We start from the raw sequence: 18,007 nt of genomic DNA on the forward strand, positions 1-18,007 counted from the left end.
CTATAGTCATATCATAGAAAAGTATATATCAATTAAAATTACTAATTACTAAAAGTTTCTAATGATGTAAAAATGATAATAATGAGGCTGGAAAAGAATACATTGTATTGACATGAACCTATTTAAAAATATATAGGTACAGCTGGGCACAGTGCTGCATGCCTATAATACAGTGACTGAAGCTGAGGCAGGAGGATCACAAATCAAAGCCAGTCTCAGCAATTTGGCAAAGGCCCCAAGTTATTCAGAGAGACCCTGTCTCAAAATAAATATAAAAAGGTTTGGGGATGTGGCTCAGTGGTTAAGCACCTCAGGTTTAAACCTGGCACAAAAAAAAAAAAAGTGTGTGTGTGTGTGTGTGTGTGTGTGTGTGTACACATATGTATGTACAAATCTTTTATAATACAAATACCTACTGTCTCTGAGTGTCAGGATTATGGGTGATTTTTTCTTACACTTCTTTATACTTTTCTAAATTTTCCCAAATTTCTTCCATGAGCACAAAGTAATTTTTATAATCAGAAAAAAATGGACAAGGTAGAGAAGAGAGCCAATAAAAACAGACAGTGTGGTTGATGTAAAAAAAATTATTATGGGCTGGGGATATGATTCAGTAATACAGTACTTGCTGGGCTGGGGATGTGGCTCAAGTGGTAGCGCGCTCGCCTGGCATGCGTGCGGCCCGGGTTCGATCCTCAGCACCACATACCAACAAAGATGTTGTGTCCGCCGAGAACTAAAAATTAAATATTAAAAATTCTCTCTCTCTCTCTGTTTCTCTCTCTCTCTCTCTCTCTCTCTTTCTCTCTCTCTCTCTCTCTCTCTCCCCCTCTCTCACTCTCTCTAAAAAAATAAAAATAAAAAATACAGTACTTGCTTAGCATGCAGCAGGCCCTGGATTTGATCCCCAACAAAGCAAAAAGCAACAAAAAGAAGAATTTATTATGTTTAATACCTCATCTTCCTTCCTCTCTATTAGATTCAAGCTGCAAGCAGTCAACTGCTCTTTTAATTTAACCCCTTATCTACCCTAAGAATAAAATCTCTTCTTACCTTCTAGTTGTAGTCTCTTTTAGAATACAGATGATACAATAAATACTACTTGCATTAATCCATTAAAATTAAGGATCAATTAAAAGTAATTCATTAAGATTGCTGGCATAGTAATGCTTACCAATAATCCCAACAACTCGGAAGATCACAAGTTTGAGGCCAGCCTAGGCAACTCAGTGATAACGTCTCAAAATAAAAAGGGCTGAGGATGTAGCTTAGTGACAGAACAGTGCTGGGCTCAATGTTCACACATACATACACACACACACACACACACACACACACACAGATTACTAGTCAATGACGGGAAAAATGTTTTAATCAGATCACTTAAATATAAAGAAAATAACAAGAAGGGCTGGTCCTGGTGGTGCACAGCTATAATCCCAACAGTTCAGGGAGGCTTAAGCAGGAGGATGCCAAGTTAAAAGCCAGCCTCAGCAATTTAGCAAGGTCATAGCAACTTAGGGAAACTCTGTCTCAAAATAAAATAGAAAAGGGGGCTTAGAAAACGGAGTAATGAAGGAGAGCATGGGAGGAATAGATGAATTCTAGATAGGGAAGAGGGGTGGGAGGAAAAGGGAGGGGGCAGGGGATTAGCAAGGATGGTGGAATGGGATGGACATCATTACACAAAGGTCACTATGAAGACTTGAATTGGGTGTCAACCTACTTTATATACAAACAGAGATATGAAAAATTTTGGTATATATTTATATTAAGAATTGTAATGCAAAAGAAGTACATGTATAATGGCATGAATTGGCATGAACATATTTTATACACAGAGATATGAAAAACTGCTCTATTTGTGTAATAAAAATTAATGCATTCCCCTGCTATCATGTATTTAAAAAAATAAAATAAAATCAATAAAAGATTTAAAAAATGGGGCTGGGGATGTATCTAAGAAACTAAGCACCCCTGAATTCAATCCCCAGTAACCAAAAGAAAGGAAAGAACAAGAAGCAAATCAACAAATAGTGTGAAGTTTTTTCAGGAAGGGCCAATAGCCTGACAGTCTGGTTGGTCTCCAAAGGGAGAGGCTCCAAGGCAGAAGAGGGAAAACTGGAGGCACTGGCTGACCATACTCATGGAGCCATCTCAGAGAAGTAACCCACTAGGAGTCTGGATATGAAAGAACCTTCCATTTAAATTTAGAAATAGGCAGGCACAGTGTTGCACGCCTGTACTCCCAGTAGCTCAGGAGGCTGAAGCAAAAGGATCTCAAGCTCAAAGCCAGTCTCAACAATTTAGTGAGGCCCTAAGCAACTTATTGAGACCCTGTCTCAAAAATTAAGGGCTGGGGAAGTGGCTCAGTGGTTAAGCGCCTCTGAGTTCCATTCATAGTACTAAAAACTAAATAAAAAACATAAAATAGGAGACTTAGCCAGGGGTGATGGAACATGCCTGTACTCATAGTACTCAGGACACTGAGACAGGAGAATCACTTGAACACTCTAGTTCAAGAATAGCGGGGGCAATAGAATGAAATAGGGAAAAAAAATGAAGAACATGGGCTGGAAATGTACCTCAGTGGTTAATGCACTTGCTTAGTATGCACAAGGCCCTGAGTTCACAAGGCCCAACACTGTAAAAATAAGTAAATACAATAAGTAACTTGAATTTAAATTGTAAGATTTACTTTAGATACACTTAACTTCATAATAAAGAAAGCTTGAAATATACCAAAAAGCTTAGGATATGGTTCTATGGTAGAGAATTTGCCTGGAATGTGCAGGGCCCTGGGTTTGATTCCCAGCACTGAATGAATGAATGAATGAATAAATAAATAAATAAATAAAATATTTTTTCAAGGTAAAAAAATACTTGCCCAGAAAGATTGTATAATAAATAAATAAATAAATAAATAAAATATTTTTTCAAAGTAAAAAAATACTTGCCCAGAAAGATTATAAAATCTCCTTAACAAGAGATTTTTGAGAAAAAGGAAGAAAATTATTTGTCCTTAACATTTTAAACAAAAATAGAAAATTCTAATAAGTCTAAGATGCACTGAGTATAAAAACAAACAGCTATTTTTTAATACTTACATTCATTCATTTAATGAATACTTATTGTACTAAGTATTGAGAATATAATTATTATTTGATTACATTAAATTATTATATTGACAGGCCATGGAGCAATAGAAGCTAGATTTTTTTTTTTTCTTTTGGTACCAGGGATTGAACTCAGGGGCACTCAACTACTGAACCACATCCCCAGCCCTATTTTTGTATTTTATTTAGAGACAGGGTCTCACCCAGTTGCTTAGTACCTCAATTTGCTGAGGCTGGCTCTGAACTTGTGATCTCCCTCTCTCAACCTCCCCAGCCCTTGGGATTACAGGCATGTGCCATTGCGCCCTACCCCAGCACTTTTTATTTTTTATTTGGAGACAATGTCTCACTAAATTGCCTGGACTGGCCTCAAACTTGTGATCCTTCCGTCTCAGTCTCCCAAGTCACTGAAATTACAGTTGTGTGCCACCATGCGAAGGCCCATTTCTATTTTTGATAATTTTTCAACAGTTTATTGAATGGATGGATGCAATGAATGAACAAAAAATTCCTTTCCAAAGTATTTAGCCTCAAAAAATATGGACAGCTAGTAAGATGTAGTGGCCCACAGCTGTAATCCCAGTGGCTCGGGAAGCTGAGGCAGGAGGATCAAGTTCAAAGCCAGCCTCAGCAACTTAGTGAGACACTAAACAACTCAGCAAGAACCTGTCTCTAAATAAAATATATATTAAAAGGTAAGGGGGAAGCTGGGGATTGGCTAAATGATTAAGCATCACTGAGTTCAATCCCCAGTACAAAAAAAAAAGAAGAAGAAGAAGGAAAAAATATGGATAGCTAACCCAAATTTTCACAATCAATTCTAGGTAGAGCTATAAAAAGGAAAGTATTCACATGAGAACAGAAATGAGCTTGGATTATCTAAAGATTAGACCCAAGTTCACATGTCATGGTACCTTAGTCAACAAGGATGGTAAGGGATAAGGTAAGACAGGTAGATGGGCCAGATTACATAGCCATTTTATGGCATCAGATAGTATCAAAGTGGGGCGCTTTTTTAAAAATTTTTTTGTAGTTGTGTATGGACAAAATAAATGCCTTTATTTTGTTTATTTTTATGTGGTGCTAAGAATCAAACCCAGTGCCTTACACATACTAGGCAAGTGCTCTGCCACTGAGCTACAGCCCCAGCTCTGGAGCACTTTTTTAGAAAGCATTCACATGCAGTTATGGGATGAGCTACAAGAAGGAAAGCATACTGTTGGTAAGCAAGTGCTAGAACTGGAAATACGCAGGAATCTGATAATTTCTCATAACTTCCTAATCAAAACCTAAATTTAGCTTAAAATAACTGGTCAAAAGTATTCAAGTGAGCAAGCCCAGCCCACATTGACAAACTTCAACAGGTGACGGGTTTTCTTCTTCCTTTTCAGGTTCTAAGAACTGTGGCTAAGCATTCACGATCTGATTCCTACCTCTTTGAAAAGCCTAATACTGAGATAAAATACTTTACAGTGGCAGAGACTCCTTACCTACTGCGGATCACATACATGCTAATCAAAATATGTTCCTAACATAACTTCACGATGCCTCATCCAACAGTTTTATACAAGCTGATGGGATTCTACTCTGAATATATCCAAAAGGGGATTTTTCAATCTAATTCATTCCAGACTACAGTCTTCTCAAAGACACTGCCTAGGCCATTTATTTAACAATGAAAAATATCAAATAAAGTCAAAAGCCATGAGAATATGTATAATGTTCATCCTCTAGATACTATCAGTCAGGAAAAGGACACTCTGGTCATATGATTATATCAGAAAGGGATAAATCTACTCATTAGGAGGGATCAGGGACTCACCTGATATATGAGTTTACTCATGTAAAGAACAGGTGTAGCTCTCAGGCCAGAAAATAGAACCAAGTTAAGAGAAACCCTAGATACAGGGTTCTCTCAGTCCTCACCACGTCATCAAGGATGTCTCTAGGAAACCAATTCTTTTAACATGTTATAAGATGGCATCATCACTGGAAACTGGTAATGATCTGGTAAGTGAGGAGTTCATCTAAGAATTTACCTTCAAAGGTAGACCAATCCAACCCAAAAGCATAACCACCCATATTCCCTGGAAGTAGCTAGATAAGAGTGTCACAAGAAAACTATATAAGGCAGGTGAAGGTTTGGGTCACTGTATTTTCAATGTTTATTTCTTTCCCTGTTTACTTCCTCCACATCTGTCAAGTCAAGGGGGCATCAAGAGTGTCAGAGTAGGAGATGTGAAAGCAAAGCAGGGAGGATTGCAGGTAAATGGCAGGATGACAATGACATAATGACAGAGCACTGGTGAAGTACAGTGTTGGTATATTACTCTTCCTCATTCTTGAGGAATCTCACTTGTTTTAGGAGATATATCTTGTCTTTAACAAAAAAAAAAAATGTTCAGAGGGCAAGAATAATGTTTTCTATAATTACAAAAAGTCAGGGAGTTAACTAGGCATAGATACCTGGATTCTTTTCATTTTTTTTTAATTGGAGATTGAATCCAGGGGTGCTTTACCACTGAGTTAAGTCCCCAGCCCTTTTTATGTTTTATTTTGAGACAGCATCTCACTAAGTTGCTTAGAGCTTCAAGTTTTTGAGGCTGGCCTCGAACTTGCAATCCTCCTGCCTCAACCTCCCAACTCACTGGAATTACAGGCTTGTGCCACCACACCCAGCAGGTACCTTAATTCTAATTCCAACTCCCTAACTGACTAGCTATAGGACTCCAAGAAAATGAGAGATGATACAGAAGACAGCCATGAACATAATGGATAATTGATCTAAACAACTTTAATAGTCTATTAAAAGTAGAGAGCCTAAATTCTGTTAAGTCCATTTTTCCAGGCTCTGGAAAAGAACATCATACCTCTAAAGTCTTTTTTGTGCCTGACAAATGAACAAATATTTGTTGATTGATCGTGTTTAGCTTATATGCAAAAAGTATGGCATTCGGGCTGGGGATGTATGTGGCTCAAGTGGTAGCGCACTCGCCTGGCATGCACGGGGCACTAGGTTTGATCCTCAGCACCACATACAAATAAAAAATAAAAATGTTGTGTCCACCAAAAACTAAAAAATAAATATTAAAAAAAAAGTATAGCATTCTTTTAAAGTGTGAAAGAATATATTAAGTTGTTAAAATTGACCATTTCCTGTGTCTTAAGAAGTGCATCAGAAAAAGTTTGTTTTGCCCTTAACCATAAAATAACCCATGAAGTCAGGTGTGGTGGTGCATGCCTGTAATGGCAGCAGTTCAGGAGGCTGAGGCAGGAGGACTGCGAGTTCAAAGCCAGCCTCAGCAAAAGTGAGGAATTAAGCAACTCAGTGAGACCCTGTCTCTAAATAAAGTTCAAAATAGGGCTGGGGATGTGGCTCAGTGGTTGAGTGCCCCTGAGTTCAATCCCAGTACCGCCCCCCACAAAAAAAAAAAAACATGAGTTTTAAAATATCAAATTATGTCAGTGCTCCACTTTGATACTATCTGATGCCAATCCCCTATATCATGCCCAATTTCATAAAATGACCTATAAGACCTACATAATCTGGCCCATCTACCTGTCTAACCTTACCCCACCCCTTACCACCCTACCCTTGTTGACTAAGGTACCATGATACATGACCTTGGGTCTAATCTTTAGATAATCCAAGCTCATTTCTGTTCTCAAGGACTTTTGCACTTGCCATTCCTTCTGCGTGGAATGTTCTGTCTTCCAAATCTTCCTAGGATGCTTTTCCCTCATCACTCAGGTCTCAACTCAATTGTCGCAATCTTGAAAAATCCCTCCATAACCACTCTATCTGAAGCAGCACCCCTCCCCAAACCTGTAGACCTAGACCATTTATTTTCTTCTTAATACTTACTCATTAGTATATGGAAAAATACATACACACACACACACACACATACACACACACACACACACACACACACACATACATATATTTTTAACATGACTCCTGTCTGTCTCCACTTATGTGAAAGTAAGCTCCAAGCAAGTGCTTTTTTGTCTCTCCTCTTCATTGGCATATTACAGAGCCTAGAATAGACTGACAAAATAACTGCATTCAATCAATGTGTGCTGAATGAATGAATGGATAAGGGAAAGATTCCATCTCTTAGCAGATATGTCTTAGGCATTTTTTATAATTACAGAGACTCTAGTGAATAAAAAATATTTCTTATTCTTTTCCATGTCCATTTTGTTCTCTTTGGTGCCATGAACTAGAAAATATCAGCCAGATTGATGCTTGGAAAATGAAAACAGCACTTCTGGCACAGGAATAACTAGTCTGGGCACCTCTGGCTTGAGCCTGATCTATGACTTTCTAGGGAGCTGGCACCAAAGTCAGAATGTTAAAATAAACATCTTGGATGCTGAAAGTGGAATACTGGTATTCTGACTCTGAAGACTAGTCCCAATCAGTCTTAGCTCCTCTCCAAGTTCCAAAAAGTTAGTAACCCCATCAAAACTATGTCAAAATGAACTGAGTCATCTTTCAATAGTCACTTCTAGATTGTTTAGGGATAGGACTATCTTCCTCAAATGTATGTAATGTAAATCTTGCTTTCAATTTCTTTTTGACATAATTATCTCTTCCAGTTATGCCAAAGATTATTGTTTTCAACTTTCTAAAGGGCACATGTATCATCTCATCTATTTCAATCAACTCTTCCTTAAAGGTAAAAATAATGCTTTTAGCCCACTCTGAGTTAGTCTTGTGAAAATGAGTTTGCAGTAAAACAGCACACAAATGTGTCCTGGCTGGTTAATATTTGGAACAATCTCATAGGGCAAAGTGTTTTCTCTGTGTAATTTTTAAAGTTTGGATCCTAACCTAGGCCTTCTAAGAAGCACACTGCACATAAGTGCAAATGTGTTCCTAAGCTTATAGGAATGTTTTTACATATTTTCCACCAAATTTAAGCAAATCTCTGGAGAAAAGACTGCACTCAAACTGTTCTATTATCAGTATGACAAAAATTAGTTACCAAAACACAATGAAAATTTAAGGCAGTCCAAAGCAAAAGTCAGTGTTAGTTTTCATTAAGTTTCATAATTGTTTAAAAAAACGTTTAATCAAGTCAGGCACAGTTAACATGCCTATAATCCTAGCAACTCAGGAGGCTGAGGCAAGAGGATCTCAAGTTTGAGGCCAGCCTCAGCAAAGCAGCCAGACCCTGTCACAAAATAAAAAATAAAAAGACTGGAGATATAGCCCAGCAATAAAGTACCCCTAATCCCTAATGCCTCCACCCACAAAAAAAAAGAAGTTTAATGAGCCAAAAACTGTGTTTTTAAAATAACAATTTCATGAGATTAGTCAGCCCACATTCCACAGCAACTAAACCCAAGGTATCTCAAAGGGGCACCTGAAACAACAGCAAATTATTTTTTTTTTCACCATGAAAGCTTATCATCAGGATGGCATACACCCACACAAAATTGAAGATATATGCAGTCATGAACTCTTCCTAAGGGTAAAAAGCAAAAAAAAAAAAAAAAAAAAGGGAGTATGTCTTACTTATCTTGGTTACTATCACACCTGATGATAATGATGATGATAACATTTATTAAATGCTGACTAAACATGAATACCTTTACATATATTATCTTACTGAATCTTCCTAACACCCAAACTTGTAAGTACTATTGCCATCCCATTTTATAGATGAAGAAATCCAAGCACAAAGAAGTTAAATAACTTTTCATGGCCCATCATTAAGCAACAGAGGATTCAAATCAGGCAGTCTTACCCAAAGCTGAAGTTCTTATCACAAACCAATAAGAGGCAAGTGATGCACATTTACTAAAATACATACAGTTTAAAAGGGTTTTGATTTATTTTGTTTTATGCAGTACTGGGAATTGAACCAAAGGGTATTCTATACTGAGTTAATTCCTGTCCTTTTTATTTTGAGGCAGGGTCTCACTAAGTTGCCCAGGCTGGCCTTGAACTTGCTTCCTGCCTCAACTCCCAACAGCCTGGATTACAAGTGTGCACTACCGCACACAGCAGTTTAAAAGTACTTAACCAAAGATTTTTATAGTCATGCATACTTTTTTAAATGCACACAAAATATACCTACTCTTGGTTCCCATTTGTCCAATAGCTTGAAAGCACAAAAACATGAAACAGACTACAAGCAATCTAAAAGCACTAAACCTATTTTTTAACCTCTTCAATACTTTATAGTGTCCTACCTAAAGAAGACAGCCAGAGAACCTTATGGTAGACTCCTCCCCCAAAATAAAAGGAAATCAAAGCAGGTAGGACAAAGGCAGGGTGAGCTGCTGACCAAAGTATGTCACAGATGAATATTCACTGCTCTGAATTGTTCTGCAGTGACGCTCTAAGCACTGCAGTGCTGCCAATATGAAGTCTGAGCTCATGAATGCCACTGCTGCAAAAGTACAGAAAAACCAAATAGGAAGATAACATCCTTTTCTCTACTGATTTTATTCATCCCAGGGTCCTACTCTAGGAGGTTTGCGAGTTAACAGGATTTGGGAAAGAGCCAGCTTCACCACTTATTGTTGGATGAAGTACAGTAGCTTAGTCAATAAATGAAGTTTACTTTAGTCTCTTAGTCTTTGGAAAGGGTCATGTAAGAAAAGGTGACCATAAATATTTTTTTTCTCCAATGTTCAGAAAATGTCTATTACCTAACCCCTTTAACCTGCACAAGTATCATCTGTATTACTTGAGTCTGATTGTTATTTATGGTTATAAGAAAAACTCAGACTATTAAATTACCTACAGGGGGAAAAAGAAAAAGAAAGAAGAAAACCACACACCTTAATAAGAAAAAACAAAAATAATACATTGTAGAACGAGATGGGGGAAGGGGGAGATAACTCTTTGCTTTGGACTGACCTGACTGCAGAAGTAAGATAAATGCAGCAGTGCATGGGGAGAAAAATCTCTACCCCAGTAACTGAAGCAGCAGCTCCTGCAACTTCTAGTACATATGCACCTTCCCCACCATTATATAACCAAACCATGCCATTAATAGGCCATCATACTGTATGTCAACAGCTGCTGGGCACATCTAAGCTGTCAGCAGTTGAGAACCACTTCCAAAGTGGATTCAGATAAGCAAGGAGCAGGCCAAAATATGTTCATCGTTCATCCAGAGCACATGACAACTCCTTGTGAATTAAGCTTCACTCATGTCGTCAGAGTAATTTAAGCTGCAAAAGATAGGGTACTTGTAACTGTAACTAGGAAATTGCACACTGCTACAGAAACACAAATGAGTGCTGGTATGGTTTCTTCACACATGCAACTCATTGTCCAAGCCATTCAGTCTCATTCAAGACCCTGAATATTTCCATACATAAGAATTGCATAACTGTATACCACAAATGATCAAAGATAAAAACCAACATAAACAGTGACACCCACTCATAAACAAGCCAATGTTTTAAATGCTGCAGTCCTAAAGGATACCAAGGTCTCAGAAAAAAAAGCTTCAAAATACACACACACACACACACACACACACACACACACACACAAATTAGAAAGCCAGCAGACCAGATATAATTAGGCACTGGCTTTGCTGACTACTGAACATAAAACATAGAATCAACTATTTGCAATTATATTTACAAAAACACTCAATCCTAGATGGGGAAGTCATAGTTTTGCTTTTTTGGCTTTTTTTTAATCAATATTTTGGTATATCCAAGGGCCGGAAGATTCAAATATTTTCAAATCATTAAGACCATAAACCAGACAACCAATTAAGTTCATGGAGTCCATTCCCCAGAGCTCAAAGCAAAATAATCACAGAAGCACAATGTGATTACTTAGAAGGGAGGGGGACGACAACACTGTTTATAAATTTGGCTTCACTAACAGTAAACAGGACTGGAAACACTAGGTGGTGAGGCGACCTACCAGAGTCTACATTACAGGCTCAATCTATTTCCCCTAAGGGTCTGTGGGAACCATCAGGGAGTCTTGGACTTGGGTGTCTTGTTCAGCTCTGATCTGAAGACTTAACATTCTTTGGTAAAAACTGAAAAAGGGGGGGGGGGGCCTCCAGAGGAAGTGAAACTGACCAATCAATTGCCACAGCTACCCACCCTGCCACCTTGGTAAGAATGGCCTCTTGTAGTCTTTGGCAGAGAGAGGGGCAGGAGGAGGAACTTCAGTTGCAAATGAACAGGAGAGAAGACCTAGGCTTCTGAAAACAAGTGATGGCCATAAAAACAAAACCCCAGGTAGGTCATGACAACCAGAGGCTAGGCTGAGGAGGTGAGAGGAATTGATGTGGCTTTAGTAGGAAGCAGCAGCAGCTATAAGGGTTCTTCATTTGTCAGGCTGAAGGAAAGCATAAACTGCAGTTTTAAATATAATGAATGACTACATTAAAAGTATTCATTCAAGTGAGTTACCAAGCAAAGAAAAATTCTGGAGTGAAAATGGGCTTTGTGGGTTCTATAAAAACTACAGGATTCCTCCTGATGTCTTAGATTCTAACACCCCCAGGAAGCTTATATCAAAGTGCTACCCATATTTCCTCAAAAGGGGAATTTTATATGTATACCTATATGGCTTCCTAATTGACCTTGGCCAATTTCCCTACTATAGCTCCTCAAATCCCTTGGGAACCAAAAGGCCCAATGAGTGTAATCCTCTGGTGTCTAGGTTTCTCAGTTGCAAGCTTTGCCCTCACCAGTGAAAGCCCACCCTGGATTCCCATAAAGCCCACAATTCCAGACCCTCCAACAACTAAAAATATCCAGGAACCCAGCTCTCCCAAATTGTTTAACCCTAGATTCACTAGTGCCACCATAAACCTGGGCCCCTTCCTACTGACACACAAAACAATTTTCCCCCTCATTTCCCCATTTTCTTCATTGCCTCCTCCAATATTCGAGACTCTCCTAGGCTTCCAGTTGCACTATCAGTCTTTGATGATCAAATGCGGATTCCTGTCATAATGTGCCAGGTCTCATACCTTGCAGTGCCCTGCACCCACTACACAACCCCAGTCCATGTTCCATCCGTCCCGGGGCCCCCCAGAAGCCCAGGTCTGCCTTTACCCTTGTCTTCCCCCATCCTCCTGGTCCACATTTCATATGCCCCTGCCCTCATTCCCTTACGATTTCCTAATTGCTGGTTCCGGAGTCTTCTTGGCTTACAGTCCGCCGGCCCCCTGAGAGTTCCAACCCCATCTTTCCACTCACCCTTCCACTTACCCTCCACGCAGCCCTGAGGACCCCCTTCCCGTGACCAGTTGCTCGGCTCGGGGTCCCAGGGCTCCGTGGCCCCTTCGCCCCTCGGCTTGGAGTTTCCCTCTCCGGGTCCGCCGGTGTTTCTACCTCCTCACTCCCTCCGCCCGACAGCCCCCTGCCCGTCTCCCAGGCCCCCAACGCTCTCCCAAATGCCAACCCCACTCGCTGCCCCGACCCTTCAGTCCCGGGGGTCGCGGATCTCGCCCGGCCCCGCCACACTCGGATGGTCCCGGGCTGCACAGACCACAGCCGCCGGGTCCCCCAGCGCCAGTACCTTGGCCTTGGTGACGAGGTGCGTGGCCCGCTTGACCACAGCGAAGTTGCCCTTGCCGATGGTGCGGTCGATCTCGTAGTAGCCGATGCGAGCCGGCATCGGCCCGCGGGAGGCCGGGGCTGCGGGACGCGGCGGGCCGGCCGCCGGAGGCACAGCGGCCGGGGTGGCCGGGGGCCCCGGCGCGGGCGGAGGCAGCAGGCGGCCCGTCGGCCCGGATCCCCCAGCTCCGGCCACCGCAGCCCCGCCAGCTCCGCTCGCCGCCGCTGCCGCCATCTTGTTGTGCAGTGAAACCTCCGGGGCCGCGGGGAGCCGGCTCGGGGGGGAGGGGGCAAGGGGGGGCGGGAAAAGGAGGGGGGGCCTGAAAGACGTCACTCCGGGAGGCGGAGCTCCCGCGCCGCCGGGCGCCCGGCGCCATGGCAACCCCTGGTCACGTGCCGACGCGCGTCACTGCCCAGAGCCATGGCAACCGTGACCTCACCGGCTCGCTCGACCTTCCCGCGTGGGCCCGGGTTCCTGAGGCGCCGGCTCCCGGGTGCCCCCCTCTGGGGAGCAGGCAGTGGGAACCGCAAGGGTGCCAGCAACTTCAGAGCCTGGGCCGCGGCTCCCGAGTTGAGGATGCATGATGCCCAACCCCAAACCGATCCCCTCCTGGACCCCGGAATCGCAGTGACCCCAACTGTGATCTCTGCCCCAGTTCGACAACACCCAACCTCCCTTATAAGTATTTCCTCATCACCAAAAATACCAGCCTTGTCCCACTTTAGCCCTTGAGGCCACAGAGGCAGGAATAGCTACAGTATTTAAGCAACTGTAACCAAGTTAGTAGCAAGGCAAACGAATTGTTCAGTAAAATTCCTTCCTCTTACAAAATCCAGCTCACCCTGTACAATCAACCTAATTGTCGCCGAACAGAGGAGAATGGGGAAACTAGGATTTGCGTATTCCAGGGCGGAGAAACCAGCCCAAACACGCATTCCAGTCATTGGGTGGGTGAGGGCCAGAGAAGTACGTCATTTTCCTTCCTACCACCCCCGTCTCTGAACAGTTCTATAGCTAGATGTCTGAGTGTCTGCATACTATTTCTGTTGTTGGATAACTCGGGTGAAGCAGTGCTGCACATTGTCTGGTGAGCCGTGTCGTATTTAAAGATGAACAGTCAGACAAAATAAGTAAATAGTAAAATAAGATTTCTGTCCTTACTAGTGACTCTTCAAAAACATTAAGTGATCAAGTTAATAATTCCATCAATAAAACTCAGACCCCTTTTTCTTCCCTCCTCTATTATCTGACAATTCCACACTCTTCTAGGATTACCCCTATTCTTTTCCCCCTCCATTGAGTAGATCAATTTAGCTGCCTTAGGTGGGGATGAGGGTTAGGAAATTGGGCTGTCAATGGGACATAACCTTTTGCAAACTAGGAGAGGAAGAGGGAAGGCCGTGACTACCGCCATGTTAAAATTTATCCCTTCAGTTTCCTATGTCTCTCTCCATGGCAGAACTCCCTGCATGTACAGTCTTTAAAACTACTTGTAACACAGTAAAATGTGTGAGAAGCAAAACATGTTTACTCTCTCTGACCAAAGAACATTTCCTAGTGCTCCAATTTCCCATCTGACTATGAGTAATGATTGGGACTAGGATGGAACAGAGAGGTCATCCCACAATTGTCTTGAATCAGTTCCCTCTCGGCTGTTCCAAATTGCCAATACAATTAACACAAATTGGCTTCTTTACAAGCAAATAAGGATAAGGATGATGTAGGCCTCCCTTCTTGCACTGGTTAAACTCTTTCATCAATTGAGTTCACTCAATCCCAGATAAATGATAGGGTGTGGCCAGCCTCTCTCACCACCCTCTGGCCCTAACTTGTTTCTATAACTTTGGTCCTGTGCACCAGAGGTCCAATTTTACCATTGTACTTAAGGATACCTAAGCTGGCTGGAAAAGTGAAGAAAAAAATCTTTCACTCTGGAGACTGCAGAAGCAGCACTGAAATCACTTTCACTAGTGACTATACACTTACAGTGTTTTCCACTCACAGAGATAATTTGAACATCAAGTACAACTTTTTCATTCTTTCTCAAGGGTATCAAAGACAACATTGGGGAAGACCTAGAAAAATGGAGCATTGGTCTAATTTCCAGAGAGAATAGGCAGACACCCTTGTTCCCCGATAATGACCAGAATGTACTCATATGCTGTGTGTCATGCCATTTATGTTCCCCGCCCATGTGGAGCAAGGTTGATAGGTAATGTGTCCAATTGATACTTGGATAAAGACCTGCTGGAAATCTTCCTGAACAGTACCTTTTGGTGAGAAGAATATAGAAAATTGGGGAGGAGATTAATCCAAAAAATCAGTAGGGAAAACGGAAAATTTTTGCTGGGGATGGTGGTACATGCCTGTAATCTCAGTGGCTCAGGAGGCTGAGGCAGGAGGATTGCAAGTTAAAAGCCAGCCTCAGAAACAGTGAGGCACTAAGCAACTTGGTGAGATCCTCTCTCTAAAAACAATACAAAATAGGGCTGGGGATGTGGCTTAGTGGTTGAGTGCCCCTGGGTTCAATACCCAGTGCAAAAAAAAAAAGAAAAGAAAAAGAAAGAAAGAAAAATTGGTTGTGTATATTAATAAAGATACATTGAGTACCAACCTCTGAGTTATATTTTAGTAGGATCTCGCAGTAAATAATAATTTGGGGGCTGGTGTGAAGCTGTGGTAGAGCATATACTTAGCATGTTCAAGGGCCCAAGGTTCAATCCCCAGTACTGCAAAAGTATAATAAGAAAAATAATAAAAATTTGCCAGGCATTATACAAAACAGTTTACATATGTAAACTCATTTAAGTCTCTCCACAACCCCATTAGATGCATGATATTTATTCTTCCTATTTTGCAGATAAGGAAAATAAGGTACATTGGGATTAAGGGAATTGCCAAGGTCATAGAGCTGGAAAGTGATAGAACTGAGATTCAAAACCAGGCATCTACCTCTGGAATCTGAGATCTTTCCCTAGGGAATGATAATCCCTGTCAAGGTAGGAATCAGTAGGAAAAGTGGTTTCTCCAAAAGCCAGTGTGACTATGCTCAGTTGAGACCTAGTATCATAGTTTGGATCAGGAATGTTTCCTAAAAGGCCCTTGTATTAAAGAGTTGGTCCCCAGATTGGTACCACTGGGAGATGGTGAATAGAGCCTAGAGAAAGGTCTTTAGATGATTGAGAGCCTATCTTCTAAGGGGCTTATGGCACCTGGGACTCCTCTATCTTTTCTCCTTTGCTTCCTAGCCATAAAGTTGTCAAAAGCTTATTTCTTTTCCCCAATGCCAATCCAATAATGAAAAACAGTTTTAAGAAAAAGGAAATAGAAGTTTTACTGCTTTGCTAGCAAAGAAGAAACACAGGGGACTCCTGTCCCAAAGACTCTGATTCTGCCCATCAGCAGGAACAGGGGGATTTATAGAGGAGATTCAAACGCTAGATTCCTCATGTTCTCTGATGGAGTTGTAATTCACTTGTTAATTTAGGAGATAGTCATTTAGTCATTTCTTTCTTTTTTTTCTTCTTCTTCTCTTTCTTTTTTTTTGGAGAAGGGTTTCAGGAATTGAAATCAAGGCCACTCAACCACTGAGCCACACCCCTAGCCATTTTTGCGGGGTGGTATTTTATTTAGAGACAGGTTCTAACAGAGTTGCCTAGCCCCTCACTTTTGCTAATTCTGACTTTGAACTCGAGATCCTCCTGCCTTAGCCTCCTGAGCCACTGGGATTACAGGTATGTGCCACCCTGCCCGGCCCTGAGAGATAGACATTTCTGTGATCTTCTGGTACCATCCCCAAAATCTGGATCACTTCATTCCCATGGTGGGTGTGTACTCAAGGAGAGATAAATATGCCTAAAATGGGGAAGAAAGGTAATCTTGTTTCCCCTGAGATTAGGGAAAGAGATTAGGGAGGAGCATGGAGAGAGGAAGAGAAAGAAACATGTCCATTTTGAAAATAAGTTGCAGTGGCAGAGCAGCAAGGGCTATATTCAAAGCATAAAGTGGACCACATTAAAAAGTGAGCAGTTTTGCTCCACCATGTACTCCCAACGTGCTGCCTCTCGCCACAGGCCCAAAAGAAACGAGGCTAATGAATCATAGACTGGAACATCCCAAGTTGAGAGTCAAAATAAATCTTGTCTCTATAAATTTATTGCCTCAGATATTTTGTTATAGTGACAGAAAGCTGAATAACATATCCAGAGAAGAAGATCTTGAGAGTTCCTAAAAGCAGGACACGCAGGCAATGGAAGCTTATGTCTACAAAGAAGAGAGTACACAACTGAATGAAGTACCTGTGATGGCTTCACTGTTCATGGCATTCCAAAGAAACTCGCTGCTTATTGTGTAAGAACATTGTTGCCCTCATTTGAACAGGCCAGTAGGTATGTTCCCGACCTGCTGCAGACTCAGAGGAGTGGCTTGAGGGTGGCATTCATAGAGACCCTGTGGTCCACAGGACAGGCAGAGAGCTAGCCACTACGCACCTCCCAATCTGCCATCATAATCAACTCAGCGTCTTCTGCAAAAGCAAAAGATAGATTCAAAGATACAAAGGAGGGCTGGGGATGTGGCTCAAGTGGTAGCGCGCTCGCCTGGCATGCATGCGGCCCGGGTTCGATCCTCAGCACCACATACCAACAAAGATACTAAAAAATAAAGATTTAAAAAAAAAAAAAAAAAAGATAGAAAGGAGACTTTTTCCAATGTAATGTCATTGTGTCTTGGTTCCAGAATTTGAAAGGAGCAAGCCAAGACATCCTTGATGGATGGACAAAACCTGAGAATTTAAAGCCTGAATTCAGAGAGGTATAAACAGTAGGATCTAACACATTTACTCTTGAGAGTCTAAAGGCCCACTTAGCCTGTGTATAGGGTAGTTTATGAGCAACCAGAAAGAAAACAGTAGCCTCACGCTGTTCCTCCATGGTCTCTCAGAGCCAGGAGGACGGAGGACCTTACAGAAAATTCAGCTCTTTACTTCACATTGGCCCAATTTGTTATTGCTCTGAAAAAGCTGATGTTGTACAAGCAGTCAGTTGATACAGAAGCATTATTCAGAAATTCTATGTGCTAAAAAAAAAAAAAACACTATCAGAGAATATTTACAAGCCACTAGTTTCCCAAACATGAAAATTACTGATTATAAATTCTGCCATCACATAAGAACAAGGTCATGTTGAGCTCATGTTGTCTGAACACTCCAAACGCCCTGGTTTTCTAGGAGAGCTGAATTGTGGGCCTTCTCTCTGTCAGGGCCATGCTTTACATCACCACCTTAGCTGTGTGACTTTTACCTCAATTCTCTATCCCAGATCAATGT

The 18,007-nt window shown here is 41.5% G+C and overlaps 1 protein-coding gene across 3 annotated transcripts in view; it reads right to left on the bottom strand.

Moving 5' to 3' along the window:
• The window catches only part of Sik3 (SIK family kinase 3), a 239,721-nt gene extending 226,761 nt beyond the window's left edge, over nucleotides 1-12,960 (bottom strand). For 2 of the 3 annotated variants that reach the window (XM_005328293.5, XM_013359984.4), the window contains exon 1: nucleotides 12,643-12,959. In XM_005328293.5, the coding sequence (XP_005328350.2) occupies nucleotides 12,643-12,915 (273 nt within the window). In that variant the 5' untranslated portion in view covers nucleotides 12,916-12,959. Of the gene's footprint in view, nucleotides 1-12,642 lie in introns of all 3 variants that reach the window. The other variant, XM_021728449.3, reaches the window with a different exon arrangement.
• Between the last annotated feature and the right edge of the window lie 5,047 nt (nucleotides 12,961-18,007).

The sequence above is a fragment of the Ictidomys tridecemlineatus genome, chromosome 4 (assembly GCF_052094955.1).
Source record: "Ictidomys tridecemlineatus isolate mIctTri1 chromosome 4, mIctTri1.hap1, whole genome shotgun sequence".
Taxonomy (NCBI): Eukaryota; Metazoa; Chordata; class Mammalia; order Rodentia; family Sciuridae; genus Ictidomys; species Ictidomys tridecemlineatus.